Source organism: Spermophilus citellus (genome assembly GCF_964194105.1).
Source record: "Spermophilus citellus genome assembly, chromosome: 6".
Classification (NCBI taxonomy): Eukaryota; Metazoa; Chordata; class Mammalia; order Rodentia; family Sciuridae; genus Spermophilus; species Spermophilus citellus.
Genome location: NC_138187.1, coordinates 61,411,559 through 61,427,742, shown reverse-complemented (window position 1 = coordinate 61,427,742; position 16,184 = coordinate 61,411,559). Strand labels below are relative to the sequence as shown.

Genomic DNA, 16,184 nt, shown 5'->3' with positions numbered 1-16,184 from the left:
ACACTGGAGTTTTTGGAGGACACTTCACATCCAAACCATAGCAGAAGTAAATAAAGACCACCCTTATTGCAAGTGGTTTTCCAATATGCATATATGTGGTAATTACATACACACACAATATGTGTATATACAATTTTTTATGTGTATGTGTACATATATTTTGGATATATATATATATATATATATATATATATATATGTATTTATTTTAAATAAAACTTTAGATGAGCCTGTGAAAATGTGTGTGCATATACAGTGATATCAGTAGCTACTAACCTTAGCTGTTCATTACATTCCCCTTGCATGTTTGCAATAAATCCTGGTATCCAGGTCCCTAACAAACTGAATGAGAATCTTAGAGGTTGGGGCCCAGGTATTGGTGCTTTTAAAGTACTAGGGAGATTTGAATGTGCTGTCAGGGTTGACAACCATATTCCTGTACTGTCTTGAGTAAAGATAATGTACCCCTGTTTATCCCAAGAGTGAAATGATCTAATGATCGCAGCAAAGGGTCCATAAGTTCAGTGGATACCTTCCTTTAGAGATTGTACTTAGGAATGGGTTGTAGTGGGAATGGAGTTTGCCCTGGATCCATCATGGACTGCTTACCTTTAAGTGTTATCCTCAAGAGAGGAGCTTCAGGCCACCCAGACACAGGATGTCCTTTGTCCAAACTGTGGAGATTAAGGTTGCAGTCAATTACTAATCTTGGGCACTAAAGTGCCATTCCAAGGACCTGGGGCAACTCAGAAAATCAGCACTTCACTAGATTATTTGATCAAAAGGAAAGAGCTTGTTGAGGATCGTGGATGCAAATAGGTCTTGCTCACTTAGGCTATAGAGCTGAGATGGGACACAGCCTACCATGTTGGCAAAGCAGACCTCAGAAGTAGAGACTGAACTCTTCTCTTACATGGGTAGATCATAATGCGAGTCTCCTGCTGATTCATTTAGATTGTTTCCAATTTTGCACTTTTGTAAATAAGGATGTTTTAAATATCCTTGATAAGATTTTTTGTGATAAATGAGGGATTTTGATGGGACCAAAGGATATGGTAAGTAAACAATATGGGAAATAAGAACAGAAGTGACAAAGAGAAGAAATAGAAAAAATATATAAGGCAAGTCTGGGGATCAATAAATAATAAGAAATCTCTGAAGTCAGAGAGAAATGTAAAAGTACTGAACTGGCATAAGACAGACATTTAGCAATCAGAATCAAGGCTGGCCTTGGGCAAGGGCAGAATTCTGGAAGGTTTCTGCTGGGCCAAGCATCAACCCTCTAGATAATGGATTGTGGAAGCTGGGGGAGGCCGAAAGCAGCAGAGGAGATTGGGAGAGGGCTCAGGCAAGTGTCTATTTACAGACTGATATATCCAATGTTGTAATAACTTGTATGGTCGTAACAGAGCTAAATACTAGCTAGGGGTGAGCTGAGAACAGTAGTCCATGTACTTATAGAGTGGCCTATGTCTTTATCAAAACTTTTCTTGCTACCACCTTACACATCCTGGTTCTAATAGTGAGGACAAGTGTTTCTTGAATTCCTTCTATGGCAAGTGGGGACATTGAAAGAAGGGAAGGGTTTATGACTTTGCATATAGATTCAAGGAAGGCATTGGTCACTGGGAGTAGGACATGAGGTTAGTGCTGCTCTCTTCTGAATGAGCCTCTTCTGGCAGAGTTAGTTCCACCAGGGGCTTCTAGACACCATTTCATTAGAGACCTCTCATTTCTCTGTGGTGCAAGGGGGAAAATGCTATATAGATGCTCCATGACATTCTGGTTCAGCACTTAACACTTAGAGAAATGGATGGTTTTCCCAAGAAAAAAAGAAGCCGGGAAGGATTTAGAAATATTGTCCTGACTCACAAGCTCTCATTTTCCACACCCACCTGTGTCAACATAGTAGCTTCAGAAGGACCTCAAAGAAGTTGACTTTTTAAAAAATTTCCAACTGTCACTCCCTTAAACAACAAACAAGCTTTCCCATTCAATCTAAGGTAGTGTTCTTTTGTTTTTTTGTTTGTTTGTTTTGTTTTGTTTTGTTTTTCTTTTGAGATGTGAGGAGGGAAAAGGTGTTCATTTATATTGCCTTGCAGGGGGAGTACCTGGGGGTTGAGTTCTGGGGACACTTGGTTCCAAGAGTCATGAGTTCCCCTTTGAGTACAACCTTTGTTTCTCACTCCTTCCCAGTAGGGGGCTCTCAGGAACACAATTGGTGCATTGAGAATGAAGTGAAATGGAAGAACACAGTATATCTCCCCACCCCCCATGGTGCCTGGAATTGAAACTAGAGCCTCATGCATAGTAGGTAAGCACTCTACCATCAGGCTACATCCCCAACCCAGTAGACAATATATTCTTAATAGGAAGTACAGACAATAGCTTTTCATATGTTTATTTGGGGATAACACTTATAGATAGGCCTTGGCATCTAAGGACCTCATTTGCATGGACACCCTCTTCCCAAAGGTCATTTCCACTCAATGTGATTGATGCCCATGTCCCTGGAGGATCAGGTGGTGTACTGAGTCAATGTCATTGTCAAAGTTAAAATTGCACCTGACTAATAAAACAGTCAGGGAAGACTTTGTTCAAGATTATTGCAATGGGGAGAGGCCTGAACCAACTCCATTGACCCAAAGGACTGGAGAGGTTGACAGATCAGGAAGAGGAATTTCAGTCCACCTGTGGGTGCTAATTGGTCTTCATGACTCTAAAAGTAAGCACATACCCTTCCTCAGAGACAGGGAGGCAGGGGTGCTCACTCCCTCCATGTTCATGTTTCAGAAAAATGATTGTCAGGTCCTTCAGAATTTCCGGAGGGACTGGGGGTGTAACTCAGTGGCACAGTGTGTACTTAGCATGCAAAATGTTCAGCATCCCTCCTCCTGAAAAAAAAAAAAAAGAAAAAGAAAGAAAGACATTTCCTGGGTTGTGCAACTGGAAGTAGCTGCATCTATTTCAAGGGGCAGAGAAAGAATTTACAATCCCAAGTATTAGAGCAAACCCTCTAAGAAAAGGAGGTCAGGGACCTAGTCAGGAAGAAACTTGTCTAACATTTAACTAAACTGTGGTGAATGTTGAGGCCATCTTGGCTACTCTCTAAGGCAATTCTTCAAAATTCACTGCAAAATTCATTCCTGCCACTTGAGAAGGATCTTAAACCCAGTGGTACATAAATTTGGAAATTTCATGTCTTAGTACAGGTACCTTTTCATGAATAGCCCATTGAAATGAGCATATAAGTGTTTCCTTTTAATACTCTCATGAAAGGCCATTTTGATGGATCAATAAATATGCAGGAAGCATCTAGTCAATGTCACACACCATATTAATCATGACAAGGAGAAAACGTGCCTCCAAAGAGATCTCACAACACTGAAGGAGACAGCTAAATAAATAAACATTTGAGATATGAGTTTTTCAAAATATTAAATATAAGACCCAGGTGTCTGGTCAACAGAAATGAAAGCATGTGCCTCCGCAAACTCTTGTACACAAATGTCTACAGCATCATAATTAATGATAGCCAAAAGATGGAAGCAAACCAATGTCCATTGACTGATGATGGATAAACAAAATCCTGCATATCCATATTATTCATTAATATTCAGCAATAAGAAGGAATGCGGGACTGATGCATGGTGCATCAAGGATAAACCCTGAAAACAATCTGCCAGTTGAAAGAAGCCAGACACAAAATGTCACATATTGACCAATTCCATTTAGGTGAAAGGTCTAGAACAGATAAATCCAGAGACAGATCAGAAATGAGAGGCTACATAAGGCCCTGGGGTAGGGAAAATGATGAGTGACGCTTAATGGGTCTAAGGCTTCTCTTGGGGGCCAACGAAAGTGTCCTAAGATGATTTTTGTGGTGGAGTCACAACTTTGTGAATATACTAAAAACCATTGAATTACATACTTTCAATGCGTGAATTGTATGGTGTGTGAATTAATCTTAAAAATGCTGTGTAAAAAAGATGTGTATATAAACATATACATATCTATATGTTACATGATGTGAAAAAAACGTGAGGATACTCATCTGTGGGAGTCAAGGGGAAGGAGGTGAAATCAGGAAGACTTCAAAGAGGAGGTGAAAGCTCCTCTTTCTGAAACTTGAAGGATAAGGGTTCCCAAAGCCCTATCAGAATGGAAGCCCAGAGCAGCAAGGCCCTTCTGAGGACCCACAGACAGTTCAGAGATCCCCAGAACACAGGAGCATGTGGAGGGGATGGAGACAGGTAGGGCGTGGGCACTGTGAGGGGTTCATCCTTCCTGCCTGTGAAGCAGTACAGGGTGACAGTGATAAGCAAGACCCTGAGGCCAGGCTCCATGGGCTCAATTCCAGTTCTGGACTTACAGAAGCTGCAGGGCCTTGGGCAAGTCACTTTACTTCTCTGTGCATGAATACCCTCCTCTGTCACATAGGTTGATGCACCCAAAGTCCTTGGAATGGTGCAGAGAGGCTCTGAGCACTGTATGCATGCTTATCATGTGACACAATCACAAAACCACTGGATGATTTAAAGCAGCAGCCACAGGAGGGTTTTCCAGGAACAATACCCTCCCAGTGACATGAAAGGCAGGAGGGGTTCAGTGTGAATTAGGTGAAAAGTGACTGGGTCTTAGAGAAGACTGTTGCAATTGTCCAAGAGAGACATGATGTCTGTAGAGTGCAGAAACAGCAGGAATGGGAAGGACAGAGAATATTCAAAAAGAGTTAAGAAAGAGAATCAATAGGATGTGATGACTAATAAGCTCGGAACAGTGAGGGGTTGGGAGGTGTGTATTGTGATGGTCCCTGAGTTTCTAATTGGGTAACTGGGTGGACAGATGGTGAGATCATTCACTGAGATGGATGAAACAGAATGAAGAGAAAGCTCAAAGGATGTGTCATTGGACAAATCCACTATGTGGCACCTGTCTTCTGATGTCAGATTCAGTATCCTTCTTGTCTTCCCCCAGCCATCAGAATGGTACCCTGCTTTCAGGTGATATGGTTTGTTATACTTGGGGGCATCATGTCACGAGGAGGCCGGCTCTGCAGCACACCTGATAATGGAAAGTCAAGTACCAATGATCTAGAAAGTTCTGAAGGAACTGAGAGATTATTGAGACAAGATCTGGTCAGACCATTACTTGGAACAGATCAGTGTAGCCTGGAGAATCTCAGGTCACCAGCTTAGTTATATTAGTTATTTTTCCAGAACTGAGCTTAATTACCTATAAATTTCCAGTCTCCATTCCTTGAATCTGTGAATTCTGGATCTCGTGCCACCTTCTCCTGACTGACTTTGAGAACACTGCACAGGGTTTGAGATTATTCTCTGAAGCCTTTGTGCGTGGTGAACAGGGTAAGTACAGTGTTCAATGGGGAGCAGAAACACTTTCGGGGAAACTAGACAGGTTTACTTAAAGCTGATTGGCCAGTGACTAGGGGATCTTGGGCAAAGGAGGTGCCCAATAAATGTGGTTAAAGTGCATGTAACTGAAATAAGGCACAGGTGGATTTAGGATGTCAAGAATGTCAGAGGTGTTTCCCACACCCATTTTCTCACCTAGGAATCCCATCAAAAGCATTCTGTCTGTGGCCCTTCCCCCTCCCAGGGACATCTATTCATCTGTTAGATGAGTCCTTGCTGATGTGACCTCACACAGGTTGCACCCACAGCCTTTCCCCACTGACTAAGTATAGTCCAGTCAGTGTCCAAGGGGTACCCACGTAGAGCCAGCACTGCCACTGGCCACATTTTTCTCCACTGGAAGTCAACCTGTTTATTTTATTTACTCTGCCTCCATTATTTCTCTGGCACTAACACGTATTTCCTGACCAATGATCAAGTTCATGCAGGATGGTAAGATACAGTCTATGGAAGGGGAGCCTCCGATGGGCATGGGCTGGGGTTTGCGTCTAGTGATGGTCGCCATTGAAAAGTTTCTCCACAATGCCCAGGGGATAATTCTTCAGCAGGTAACAAAGTACTGATGAAGGTCATAATAAATGGCAATGGCAGGAACAAGCCACCATAGGGGCTGGGCTCTGATGCCCCCCCAGAGCTCTGATTTCCTCACTGATCCCATTTCTAGGGACCAGTTCCTTCCCACATGGGCGTGGTGAGTGTGGTTTGTGTGGTTCTGAAGAAGTGTGCCTAAAAGTGGTTCTTTTCAAATGCTGAACGCCTCCTTCTCTGCAGGGGAAGCTTGACCCACTCTCTTCCTCTATGTCTCCAAGGGGCTCTAGGACTCCCAAGGCTAGGGTTCCATGCTTTGCTTGGCAGCAATCACCAGCTGGGGACAATGTGTCAAGGGAGGGAGTTGTCTTGTTGTCACCAGAATGACCCATGTGTCTGTGTGTTAACTGGATGGCTGTTCTGGACACCATGGTCCCCCTTGCCTGGCATTTGAATAAGGATTTCCCAGTGCTACCCTCTTCCTCCCTGCTCTCGTATGCTCAGGACTTGGATCTAGGGTCCCAACCTTCCTGAAGCAGATGCCAGGAGTTCTTTGAAACATGCCCTTGGTCTCTGGAGTCCTGACTCTTAGGCTGAGCCTTCTCAATAGCAACTCTTTGGGATGTTGGACAGGCCACTTCAAAACTGTCCCATCCAGGGCCCCTGACTACAAACTTTGCTTCTGTAGAGGTTTGCCAGGCGCCAAAAACATCTCCGGTGCTCCAGTCAGGAACAGCCAATGGAAACGGCAGCCAGGACCCCTCCCACCCTCCCCCAGTGGCATCCTGGCCTCCTGCCTCTGTCTTCCTTCCCTCTTGCCTGTCCTGCCCGACTCAGAGTGAGGACCAGGTGGGAGACAGCATCAGCAGCATTAGGAGCTGCAGAGAGACTCAGCTTCTACAAAGATGACTTGGCGACAGGTCCTTCTCCTGTCCTGCCTCTCGGCCGTGGTGCTCCTGTCTAGTGAGTATATGGGAGGGTTAAGGGGGACTGTGTTGTCTAAATAATGGGTAAGACTTACCTTCCACAGGTAAGTGCTCTCAGCTGGCACAGAGAGGCCATTCTTGGGGTGTGTGTGTGTGTGTGTGTGTGTGTGTGTGTGAGAGAGAGAGAGAGAGAGAGAGAGAGAGAGAGAGAGAGAGAGAGAGAAATATAGCAAAGAAAGAAAAAACCAGGAAACACTGTAGTTTGCCTCATGGGTTCCTAGGGAGATTGGCTCCATACCTGGCATGTGATGTACAGAGGACCCCACATGAGGCCTGGCAAGCCACTAAGCCTAGAAGGACTATTGAGGCCTTGCTCAGGGCCTGGACTCCCCTCCAATGCTGGAGCCTTCCCTCTGTGATCTTGTCCTCCAGTGCTGCGGGAGGGGACCAGCGCATCAGTGGGCAGCCCTCAGGAAGCGGGAGAAGAAGCCCAGGAAGGTGAGTCTGGGGACAACCCTTGGGTGCAGGACAGGTGGAGCCCACTCCCCCAACATCCCTGCCCCCAGAGCTGGTTGTGACAGGCCTCTCTTGGGTTTCAGGTGTGAAACCGAAGATTTTCATGCAGGAATCAGATGCCTCAAATATCCTCAAGAGGCGCAGCAAGCGGTCCCCCAAATCCCGAGATGAGGTCAATGGTAAGGATGCTGAGTGGTCTCTTACCACCACAGGGGATTAAGGGTTGCAGCAAAGCCCTTGAACATCAGGATGACTGTAGCTCTGAAGTGGAAATTATACTGTGTCCTTGATGGTGGGTCACATGTTGGGGCAAATGGGTGAGGACCAAAAAGGAACAGTGATGCATCAAATGTATCTAACAATTATGAGATGCATCCCTGCTTCAGAAAGTGAAAAATGTAAAGGAGGAAATGTTCTCTGGTCTAGAAAGCACCTAGCCCTTTAGTGGGTGTTTTGGAGTATTGGCAAGGTGCACAGTAGAGCAACAGAATCACATGTAGGAAAAGATCCCAGGGGACAGGAGTGCTGAGAAATGTGGGCTCTGTTGCTAAGTGGCCTCAGCCACTTCATGTCTGTGGTCCTAATTCCCTTACTTATAAGCCTCTGAACAAACTGTGTTTAGCCAGCTGTGCTTTCTTGAAGCTTTATTTGCAGTGCAGTTGGTGAGCACGTCTCCCTAACAGCCTGGGGCCTGGGGTCCACACTGCAGGGCCCTCATGTTCTTAACCTACGGCCCTTGAACGCATTTGAGTTTCCTACCTCTAAACTTGATTCTTCTTAGACTCTGAGCTCAGGCTGTCCTGGCCAAGTTGACTGCTTGATTCTTTCCTTTTGTGTGTAGATGAATGAACTCTTTGTATCCCTGAGCATACACAGTGAGGTGACTTTCTCAGTGAAAATAACAGGATTATTTTCAAATGATGGGAAAGATCAGAGGCGGAAATGCTTAGAGATGAGAATTTTTTTTTAATTGGATAAGTGTAGTCAGATTAGTGAAATCTCTAGACCTCACATAATTTGGGATTTAAATTTGCAAAATCAAAAAACACTGAAAGGCTATGATGGATGTTGGGCCTTTCTTGTCTGAAATCAGAGAAGCAGCTTTCTGCAAATTTCCAGGGGAAAACAGGCAACTTTAAGACAGACAAATATATCTGTCCTCTGAAGCTGACTCAGAACCATAAGATCCGTGATTAGGCTGAGTTCCCTGACCTTAGGCAGAAGCTCAGTGCCTCAGGCAGTTGTGGGAGGCCCAGGATAGCCAGGTGAACCCCAGGACTGCACGTAAATGAATCTGAGGATACCTCATCGATTCCTATAGATGAATGGGCAGAGCTGACAGAGATCCAGAGGCCCAGGCAGTAAGATCGCAAGTTCTACACCAGCCTGGATGAATTAGTGAGACCCTTTCTCAAAATAAAGACTAAAAAGGACTGGTGATACAGCTCAGTGGTAGAGGATTCCTCAGTACAAAAAAAAAAAAAGGAAAGAAAATAAAATGAAAAATAAATAGATAAATAAACAAACTTCTGGAGAATCTTTCCAGTGGTCCTTAAGTTGGGAACAAGGAAGGTGGTATTTTGAAGCAATTTGTATTGGAAGCTAAGGAGATGGATAAGTGACTTCTTTAAGTTTCTGAGATACAGGCTCAATTTACTTTAGGGTGAAAGAGAATCTGAGGGATGCATGTTCTAGGCAGAAATGCATGTAATGCAGAAGGTGATACCTAGCATAGAAACACCGTCTTAACTGGGCCTGGTGACATAGCCTGCAATCCCTGCCACTCTGGAAGCTGAAGCAGGAGGATTACAAGTTCCAGGCCAGCCTGGGTAGGGATGTAGCTCAGTGGTAGAGCCCTTGCCTAGCATTGTGCCAATCTCTAGTACCTAAAAACAAACAAACAATCAAGAGTTAAATTGTTCTTCTTTGTTGCTACATCTAACACCCCAATGGAAGTGCAGGACTATAATCCTAGTGCTCGTGAGACTGAGGCGGAAGACTCAATTGAGTCCAGGAGTTCGGAATCATCATGGACAATACAGTGAGACTCTGTCTCAGAAAAGAGATAGAGGGAGGAAGAGGAGGAGGAGGAGCAGGAGGAGGAGAACAGAAGTAAACGTCCAGTTTTTGGCACCTCTGAAAATGCAAATTGAGGAACCAAGGAACTAGGGGGTACTCTGGGCAAGTACTAGGAATCTGGTGTTCTAGCTCTAGCCTCAGCTCCACCCCAACAGGCTGTGTAGCTGTGTGACTTCAATGATGTCAATGCACTTCTCTGAGCCTGGATCCCCTCTTGAGAAATATGTGCGGTATGAAGATGGATTGGATCACAAACCCCTTATGCCAGACTAAGGTTTCCTTCAACTGTATAGGCAAAAAGGCAGGAATCTGGGAGAAACAGAGGACTTACCTCAGGGATTCTAAGACCGATTTACAGATATAGTGATTTTTAATCTGAGTTAAATATTATAATTTCAACATAAATAACTCATATTTATAGAATTTACTGATCAATGTAGGCTCCTTGGTTCCAAGAGGGATTTGAGGTGGTTTCTGATGTTACCATTGTGCATAGGAGAACTTGTCATTTCCTGAATATGGGGTGGCCATGGCCTCCCTTGGTTCCTCTGCTTCCCTCACCTCCCCACCTGCTCTTGCACATCAGAGTTGTGGGGACAAGAGCACCTCAGTCCCCCAGGAGAATGTGAGGTTTCTGAGGGGCCTGTTCTTCCTCCAGCAGACATGAGCCGCAAGTCTTTGTTGATTCTTCTAGTTGAAGAATGTGCCAGAAATCCTTGAAAGTAGAGTTCTAGATAATGTCCTCCCAATAAGTCATGTTCTCCAGAGGACCATGGCTCTCACAGAGTTTAATTTCACAGTCAAAAGCTCAGTGAAACTTGTTTTTTTTTTTCTTGGTGCTGGGAATTAAAGTCAGGGCTTTATGCACACTGGAAAGCACTCTGCACTGAGCAACACTCCCAGCCCCTGAAACTTGCTTTGAGGGCTCTCTCCTCACCTGGATGACAGGCATCTTAAGTGGAGGGACAGCATCTTTCTTACTTACCTTTGCAATTCCAGCATTCAGTCTATATCCTGGTGTGACAGGTGCTCAAAAATGTTGACTAGACTTGAAGGTATTAATCAACATTAAATTGGATAAGTCCTTCGTGAAGTTTGTTTATTTATCTATTTATTTTTCATTTTCTTTTCTTCTCTTTCCTTTTTTCCTTTTTCTTTTCTTTCATTTCTTTTTCTTTTTCTTTCCTTTTTTTTCTTTTTGTACTGAGGAGTCCTCTACCACTGAGTTGTATCACCAGTCCTTTTTAGTTTTTATTTTGAGACTGTTAGGTGCAGGGCAGGCTGAACTAAGTTGTCCGAAGGACAGGCTGAACAAATGTCAGCTGCAGGATAACCCATGCACTCAACCCCACATCTAGCCCCTGCACCACCCCGTCTGCCTGAAGGCAGATGACACTACTGTATGATCCAATCACCGTATGCCAACAAGGCAGCTTGCAGATCCAGAGACCCCATTAGATTTGGGCTATAAAAAACTCCCTCCTGCCGGGCCCCACTCTCTTGCTCTCTCTGTCTCTCTCTCTTGCTCTTGATCTCTCTTTTCTTGCTTTCGCTCTCCCTCTCACTCTCCCCTTTCCTCTTCTCTCTTTGCTCTTCCCCCTCTTTCTTCTCTCTTTCTGTATTCTTTCTTTCTCTTTTTCTCTTCCTTTGCACTACTGCAATAAAGATCTCTTGGTCTCTTCGAGTGTTGTGGTCACTTTCCTTTCAGAGACAGGGTCTCACTAAGTCATCCAGGTTGGTGTAGAACTTGCGATCTTACTGCCTGGGCCTCTGGATCTCTGGGATGACAGATGTGGGTCACCGTACCCTGCTTGTGGAGTTTACCTCTGATTTCAAGTGTCTAAGTGGCCTGGTGTACTTGGATTATACCACTAACTTGATGACTGGAGCTAACTCACTTTTTCCTCTTGGGGCTTCAATCTCTTCACCTGCAAGATGAGGTGATTTGGCCTGGCATGGTGTGCACATCTGTAATCTCAGTGACTTGGGAGGCTGAGGCTGGAAGATGGCAAATTTGAGGACAGCGTGGGCAACTTAGTGAGACCATGTCTCAAAAACCAAAAACCAGAAAACAAAACAAAACCAAAAAAGGCGGGGCTGGGGATGGAGCTCAGTAGTAGAGTGCTCCTGGGTTCAATCTCTAGTACTGTTCAAAGAGAGGGGATGTGGCAGGGGGTGAGGGGTAACTGGGTAGGATCATCTCCCAGGTCCTTCCAGTTTAAAGCCTCTGCCAGGAAAAAACCATTTCAGTGGAGTCTCCCAACCTAAATACCTCCCAAACCATTTTTAGCTTCTCAGGTAAAGTGTTGGTGTTCCCCTAAATGTGAGCCCTCAATGCCCCTCTCTTGGGGGCAACTACCTCTTTTCCTTCCACAGCGGAAAACAGGCAGAAGTTGCGGGCCGATGAGCTACGGAGAGAATATTACGAGGAACAAAGGAACGAATTTGAGAACTTTGTGGAGGAACAGAAGGATGGTAAGAGTTCTTGCTCATCTGCCATTTATGCCCTGTTTGCCGAGTCTTGACCTTTCATCTCTTGTCAATAGATAACTAGTAGAAAAGGCAAGAGAGCAAGTGTCTCTGACCAAGCAATTAATGTACCATGCCCCTGCCCTCAGGGCTCCTTTCTTCCCTCCAGCCTTGCTGGCTGCACCAGGGCTTCAGTAGCGAGTGGGTATGGATGGGGATGAGATAGAGGGAGGCTATATCTCTAAGCCAATGCCTTCCACCAGTGGGATTTGACCTTGCTGTCTAGTGTCATCCACAGCAGACATCTGTAGCAACATTTAATGAGGATCAAACCAGTAGGCCTGATTCTCATTATGTGCTGGTTTTTCTTTTTTGGGATTTCTCAAACTTCAAGATAGAAATGGTCCTGAGCAAGCTCACTTGGTACCTCCTGGTGCATATGAGCTTGGAAACAGGACCCCGGTTTGGGGTACTTTTGTTAGAGCCAGCTCTTTTGTTTTATCCTGACTCCTTGACTTTGATGGACAGAGGAAGTATGATCCTTTAAGGGCATCCTCCAGTGGAAAGACTACTGCCACCAGGACCCAAGGGCTACAGGCTGTGCCTATAGCCCTTCAGGTGGCATCTGGTTGAGCCCCACAAGCAGGTGTTGGGCTCAGATCCTAGCAAATCAAACGTTACATTTTTTTTAGTTGTTGATACTTTTATTTTTTTAAAAATTATTTATATGCAGTGCTGAACCCAGTGCCTCACACATGCCAGGCAAGTGCACTACCACTGAGCTCCAGCCCCAGCCCCCAAATCAAACATTTTTGGGAAGATACTGTGAAAAACTCAGGCTGTCCTAGCTTAGAGGCCAATGCTTATTACCTTGGTGGACAGCTTGGGAAGAGCTGTCTTAGTTTTAAGAAATGGAAATATGATTTTTAGTCATACTACTCATCATAATTTTTTTGTATTTGTGTGTGTGATTTTTTAAAAAGTTTCAGGTCCAAATCTCTAGCACATGGGTAGAAATAATTTGCTGTTTTCTTTTTCATGATGAATTATGAAGGAGGTTAGGTACCTATAGGATGATGTGTCTTTTTGGAGGATGCTAAGATCAGGGTCCTCAGGCTTCATCCACAGAGATGGAGAGGCCATTTTTAGAATAGGCCACAGGTCTTTGGGAACTGAAGTTATAGAAGCTGTTGGTGCAGAACACTTGTTCTGCCAGGTACTGTGCTGAACCATCTAACCACTACAAGCTTCATCTGAGACAGGACTTGTGAGTTTCATTTTAGAATTTGGAAAACAGTCTTAGAAAGGACACATGAATACACAAGGTGACATACTAACAGGCTAACTAACATAACAGGAACAGGTCTAGCCTGTTTGAGGATAAAGTTCTGAAAAAGGTGGAACTCTTCTCAAAATTTCTTTCTTTTCCAGAACAACTGTTGCTATGGCCTGGTTGCCTGGGGCCATGTTCAAAATCTCCATCTTCTGGGACTTTTTATGAGGCCCGTGACATTCCCCTTTCATAACCCTGGCTTTAGTTAGCTGTCTTATCCGACAAAGCCACGTGTTCTAAGAATAATTAATAGCAGTTGATTGTTCAACCTTTTTCAAGGTATTTACTTCATGAAGGGGATAGCCAATCAATTTCTATGGCAAAATCACACTCTCAAAGAGGAGTTGGTCCACTGAGCTTGAGCAATGTCTGAAAGGGCTGAAGGCTAATGAATGAGTTCTAGTCCAGGAGTTCCAGTCTATCTTTGGGGTACCAAGTACCTAAGGATATTTTTCAAGGAGAGCACCATCTCCAGGGTGCCATGAAAGGACCATGGTGCCTCAATGTGCAGTGGTAACAGGGCCCTTCCTCCTTGGTCCAGGCATATGGCTCTCACAGGTGCTAAGGGGCAGAGGGACATCCATTTTGTCCATACCACCAGTTTGTCCTATTAGTCCAAGGCCATAGAGAATGCCACTTTCATTAGCACCAGAATCAAGTTCATAAACTTTTTGGAGAAGTTCACATTTGAGACAATAGAGGCAAGGAAGACATTTTAAATTTTTAAACCTCGACATCATCTTCTGCCAGTATTTCCATCCTCCCAATATTTTTCACAAATTCTTTTCTTAAAAACAAAAACAAAAACAAAATAAACAACTAGCATGGTGGCACATGCCTATAATCCCAGTGGCTCCAGAGGCTGAGGCAGGAGGATCACATGTTCAAAGCTAGCCTCAGTAATTTAGCAAGGCCCTGTCTCAAAGGAAATGTAAAAAAGGATGGGGATGTGGCTCAGTGGTTAAACACCCTGGGTTCAATCCCCAGTACCGAAAACAAACAAACAAAAAACCCAAAACAACCTTGTGGTAAAATAGAGATAAGGGAAAATTTTCCATGTAAACCATTGCTAAGTATACAGGTTCATGACATTTAGTACATTCATACTATTGTGCAACTATTACCACTAGTTCCAAATGGTTTCATTATTCCAAACAGGAACTCTGTACCCATTAAATAATAACTGTCCATTCTTCCTTCCCCCTAATCTTGGTAACCTCCATTATATTTTTTGTATTCATGAAATTTCCTGTTCTAGATATTTCATATAAATGGAGGACACAGTATTTTGTCTCATTATGCATGGTCTATTTCATTTAGCACAATGTTTTCAAAGTTTATCGATGTTGTGACATGTATCCATTCATTTCTTTTTATAGCTGAATAATTTCTCTTATGCATGTTTACATACGTATTTGTTTATATATCCCCATAAATAACACATTTTGTGTATCCATTCATCTGTGGGTGGACATTTGGGTCGTTTCCACTTTTGAGTGACTGTAAATGTTGTTGCTGTGAGCATTCCTATATGTACACTTATCTGAGACTCTGTTTTCAATTCTCTTGAGTATAAGTCTAGGAATAGAATTGCTGGATAACGTGGTAATTTTATTAACTTTTGGAGGAGTCTCACTCACCCTTTTCAAATATTGGAGGTCTTATGATATCTGCCAGTGCCTTAATTGCAATTAATGGTAGCAGGCATCTTGAATTGGCACCAGGAGCCTAATTCTACAATTACACAAAGGTGTTGTCTGGAAACATATCTGAGCAAACACAAGTAAAATTACAGCTTTCTTAACTCATTAAAAACTTTCTTCGTCCCTTTTCAGCCTTTTACTATTAAATACTTCAAACATATGGAAAAGGATCAGGTTAATGAGCCCCATAGAGCCAGTTATCTAAGTTTTCCCACTTTTAGTTCATCCATCCTTTTTCCAGTTAGTTTTAAAAATGGAAATTTATCTTTGAAGCTTAGAAAATACAGAATGGTATAGAGGAGAAAAGCTGTAATAAATCTGTCATTCCAGATCCACAATAATTTCCATCCAGGAGCTTTTCAAGGCACAGTGCTTGGTCTCTGTGTTACCACATTGTTACTTTTAGTGCTTCAGTTGTCATCTCTTTGAGCCAGTGGCTGCATAGGCTCTTCCCCACATAGGCAGAGTTCAGATGCCAGACACTGGTCTCAGTTCTACCAGCAGCCAGCTGTGTGGCTCTAATCCACAAATGGAGGCCGCTGGACTCACATTCTCAGGTCCCTTCCAGCTCTGATCTCGGATGTCTCCAGGGCTCATAGGCACACTTGACTCATGTCACCTCAGGGTGGGCCATGTGGGCTGATGGCTGCTTGTTTTCAGGTCAGAGTCCCCTTCATCCTCATGTGACTTCATTTTTCCTCTCCAGAGCAGGAAGAGAGGAGCCGGGAGGCCGTGGAGCAGTGGCGGCAGTGGCATTATGATGGGCTGTACCCTTCCTATCTCTACAACCGCCACCGCATCTGACCCCATCCTGAAGCAACCCAGGAAGACAGAGCATGAAACATAGCTGCTCACTCGGGTGTACCAGCACCTCTTTCCACACAAATGCCCTAATAGGGACCTCAGCTTAGGGTGCGCTGTGGTCCACAACCCTGGTAAATACACATGCCTTTCATTCTGATGCATTAAATGTCCTGGCTTTTGCTTTTTTGTGGATGATTTTCCAAGGTGAGCAACCACCTGTGGCTCATCCTAATCCTTAATCTTCTTTGGTTTCCCCTCACTTAGTCATTGTCTACAAAGCAGATCTCCTGTCTGATTGGACAGGAGAATCACAGTAAAGAGAGAAATTTTGTGTTTGCTTATAGCTTACAAATAAAAACGATGACTTAACCATATGTATTATCATCTCAAGT

The 16,184-nt window shown here is 44.0% G+C and overlaps 1 protein-coding gene across 1 annotated transcript; it reads left to right on the top strand.

Annotated features, from left to right (window-relative positions):
- Positions 1 to 6,819: 6,819 nt before the first annotated feature.
- LOC308651734 (putative cartilage matrix-associated protein) lies at positions 6,820 to 15,940 on the top strand. The gene is made up of 5 exons (XM_081299166.1): positions 6,820 to 6,925; positions 7,321 to 7,386; positions 7,488 to 7,583; positions 11,860 to 11,958; positions 15,695 to 15,940. The coding sequence occupies exons 1-5, from the start codon at positions 6,868 to 6,870 to the stop codon at positions 15,790 to 15,792; spliced, it is 417 nt and encodes a 138-aa protein (XP_081155292.1). The 5' UTR covers positions 6,820 to 6,867; the 3' UTR covers positions 15,793 to 15,940.
- Positions 15,941 to 16,184: the final 244 nt, after the last annotated feature.

Excerpts from the sequence above, each read along its gene's own strand:
- LOC308651734 (XM_081299166.1), top strand. The coding sequence starts at position 6,868 with ATGACTTGGCGACAGGTCCTTCTCCTGTCCTGCCTCTCGGCCGTGGTG. Across the intron at positions 7,584-11,859 it reads ATCCCGAGATGAGGTCAATG|CGGAAAACAGGCAGAAGTTG; the intron begins GTAAGGATGCTG and ends TTCCTTCCACAG. Across the intron at positions 11,959-15,694 it reads TGTGGAGGAACAGAAGGATG|AGCAGGAAGAGAGGAGCCGG; the intron begins GTAAGAGTTCTT and ends TTTCCTCTCCAG.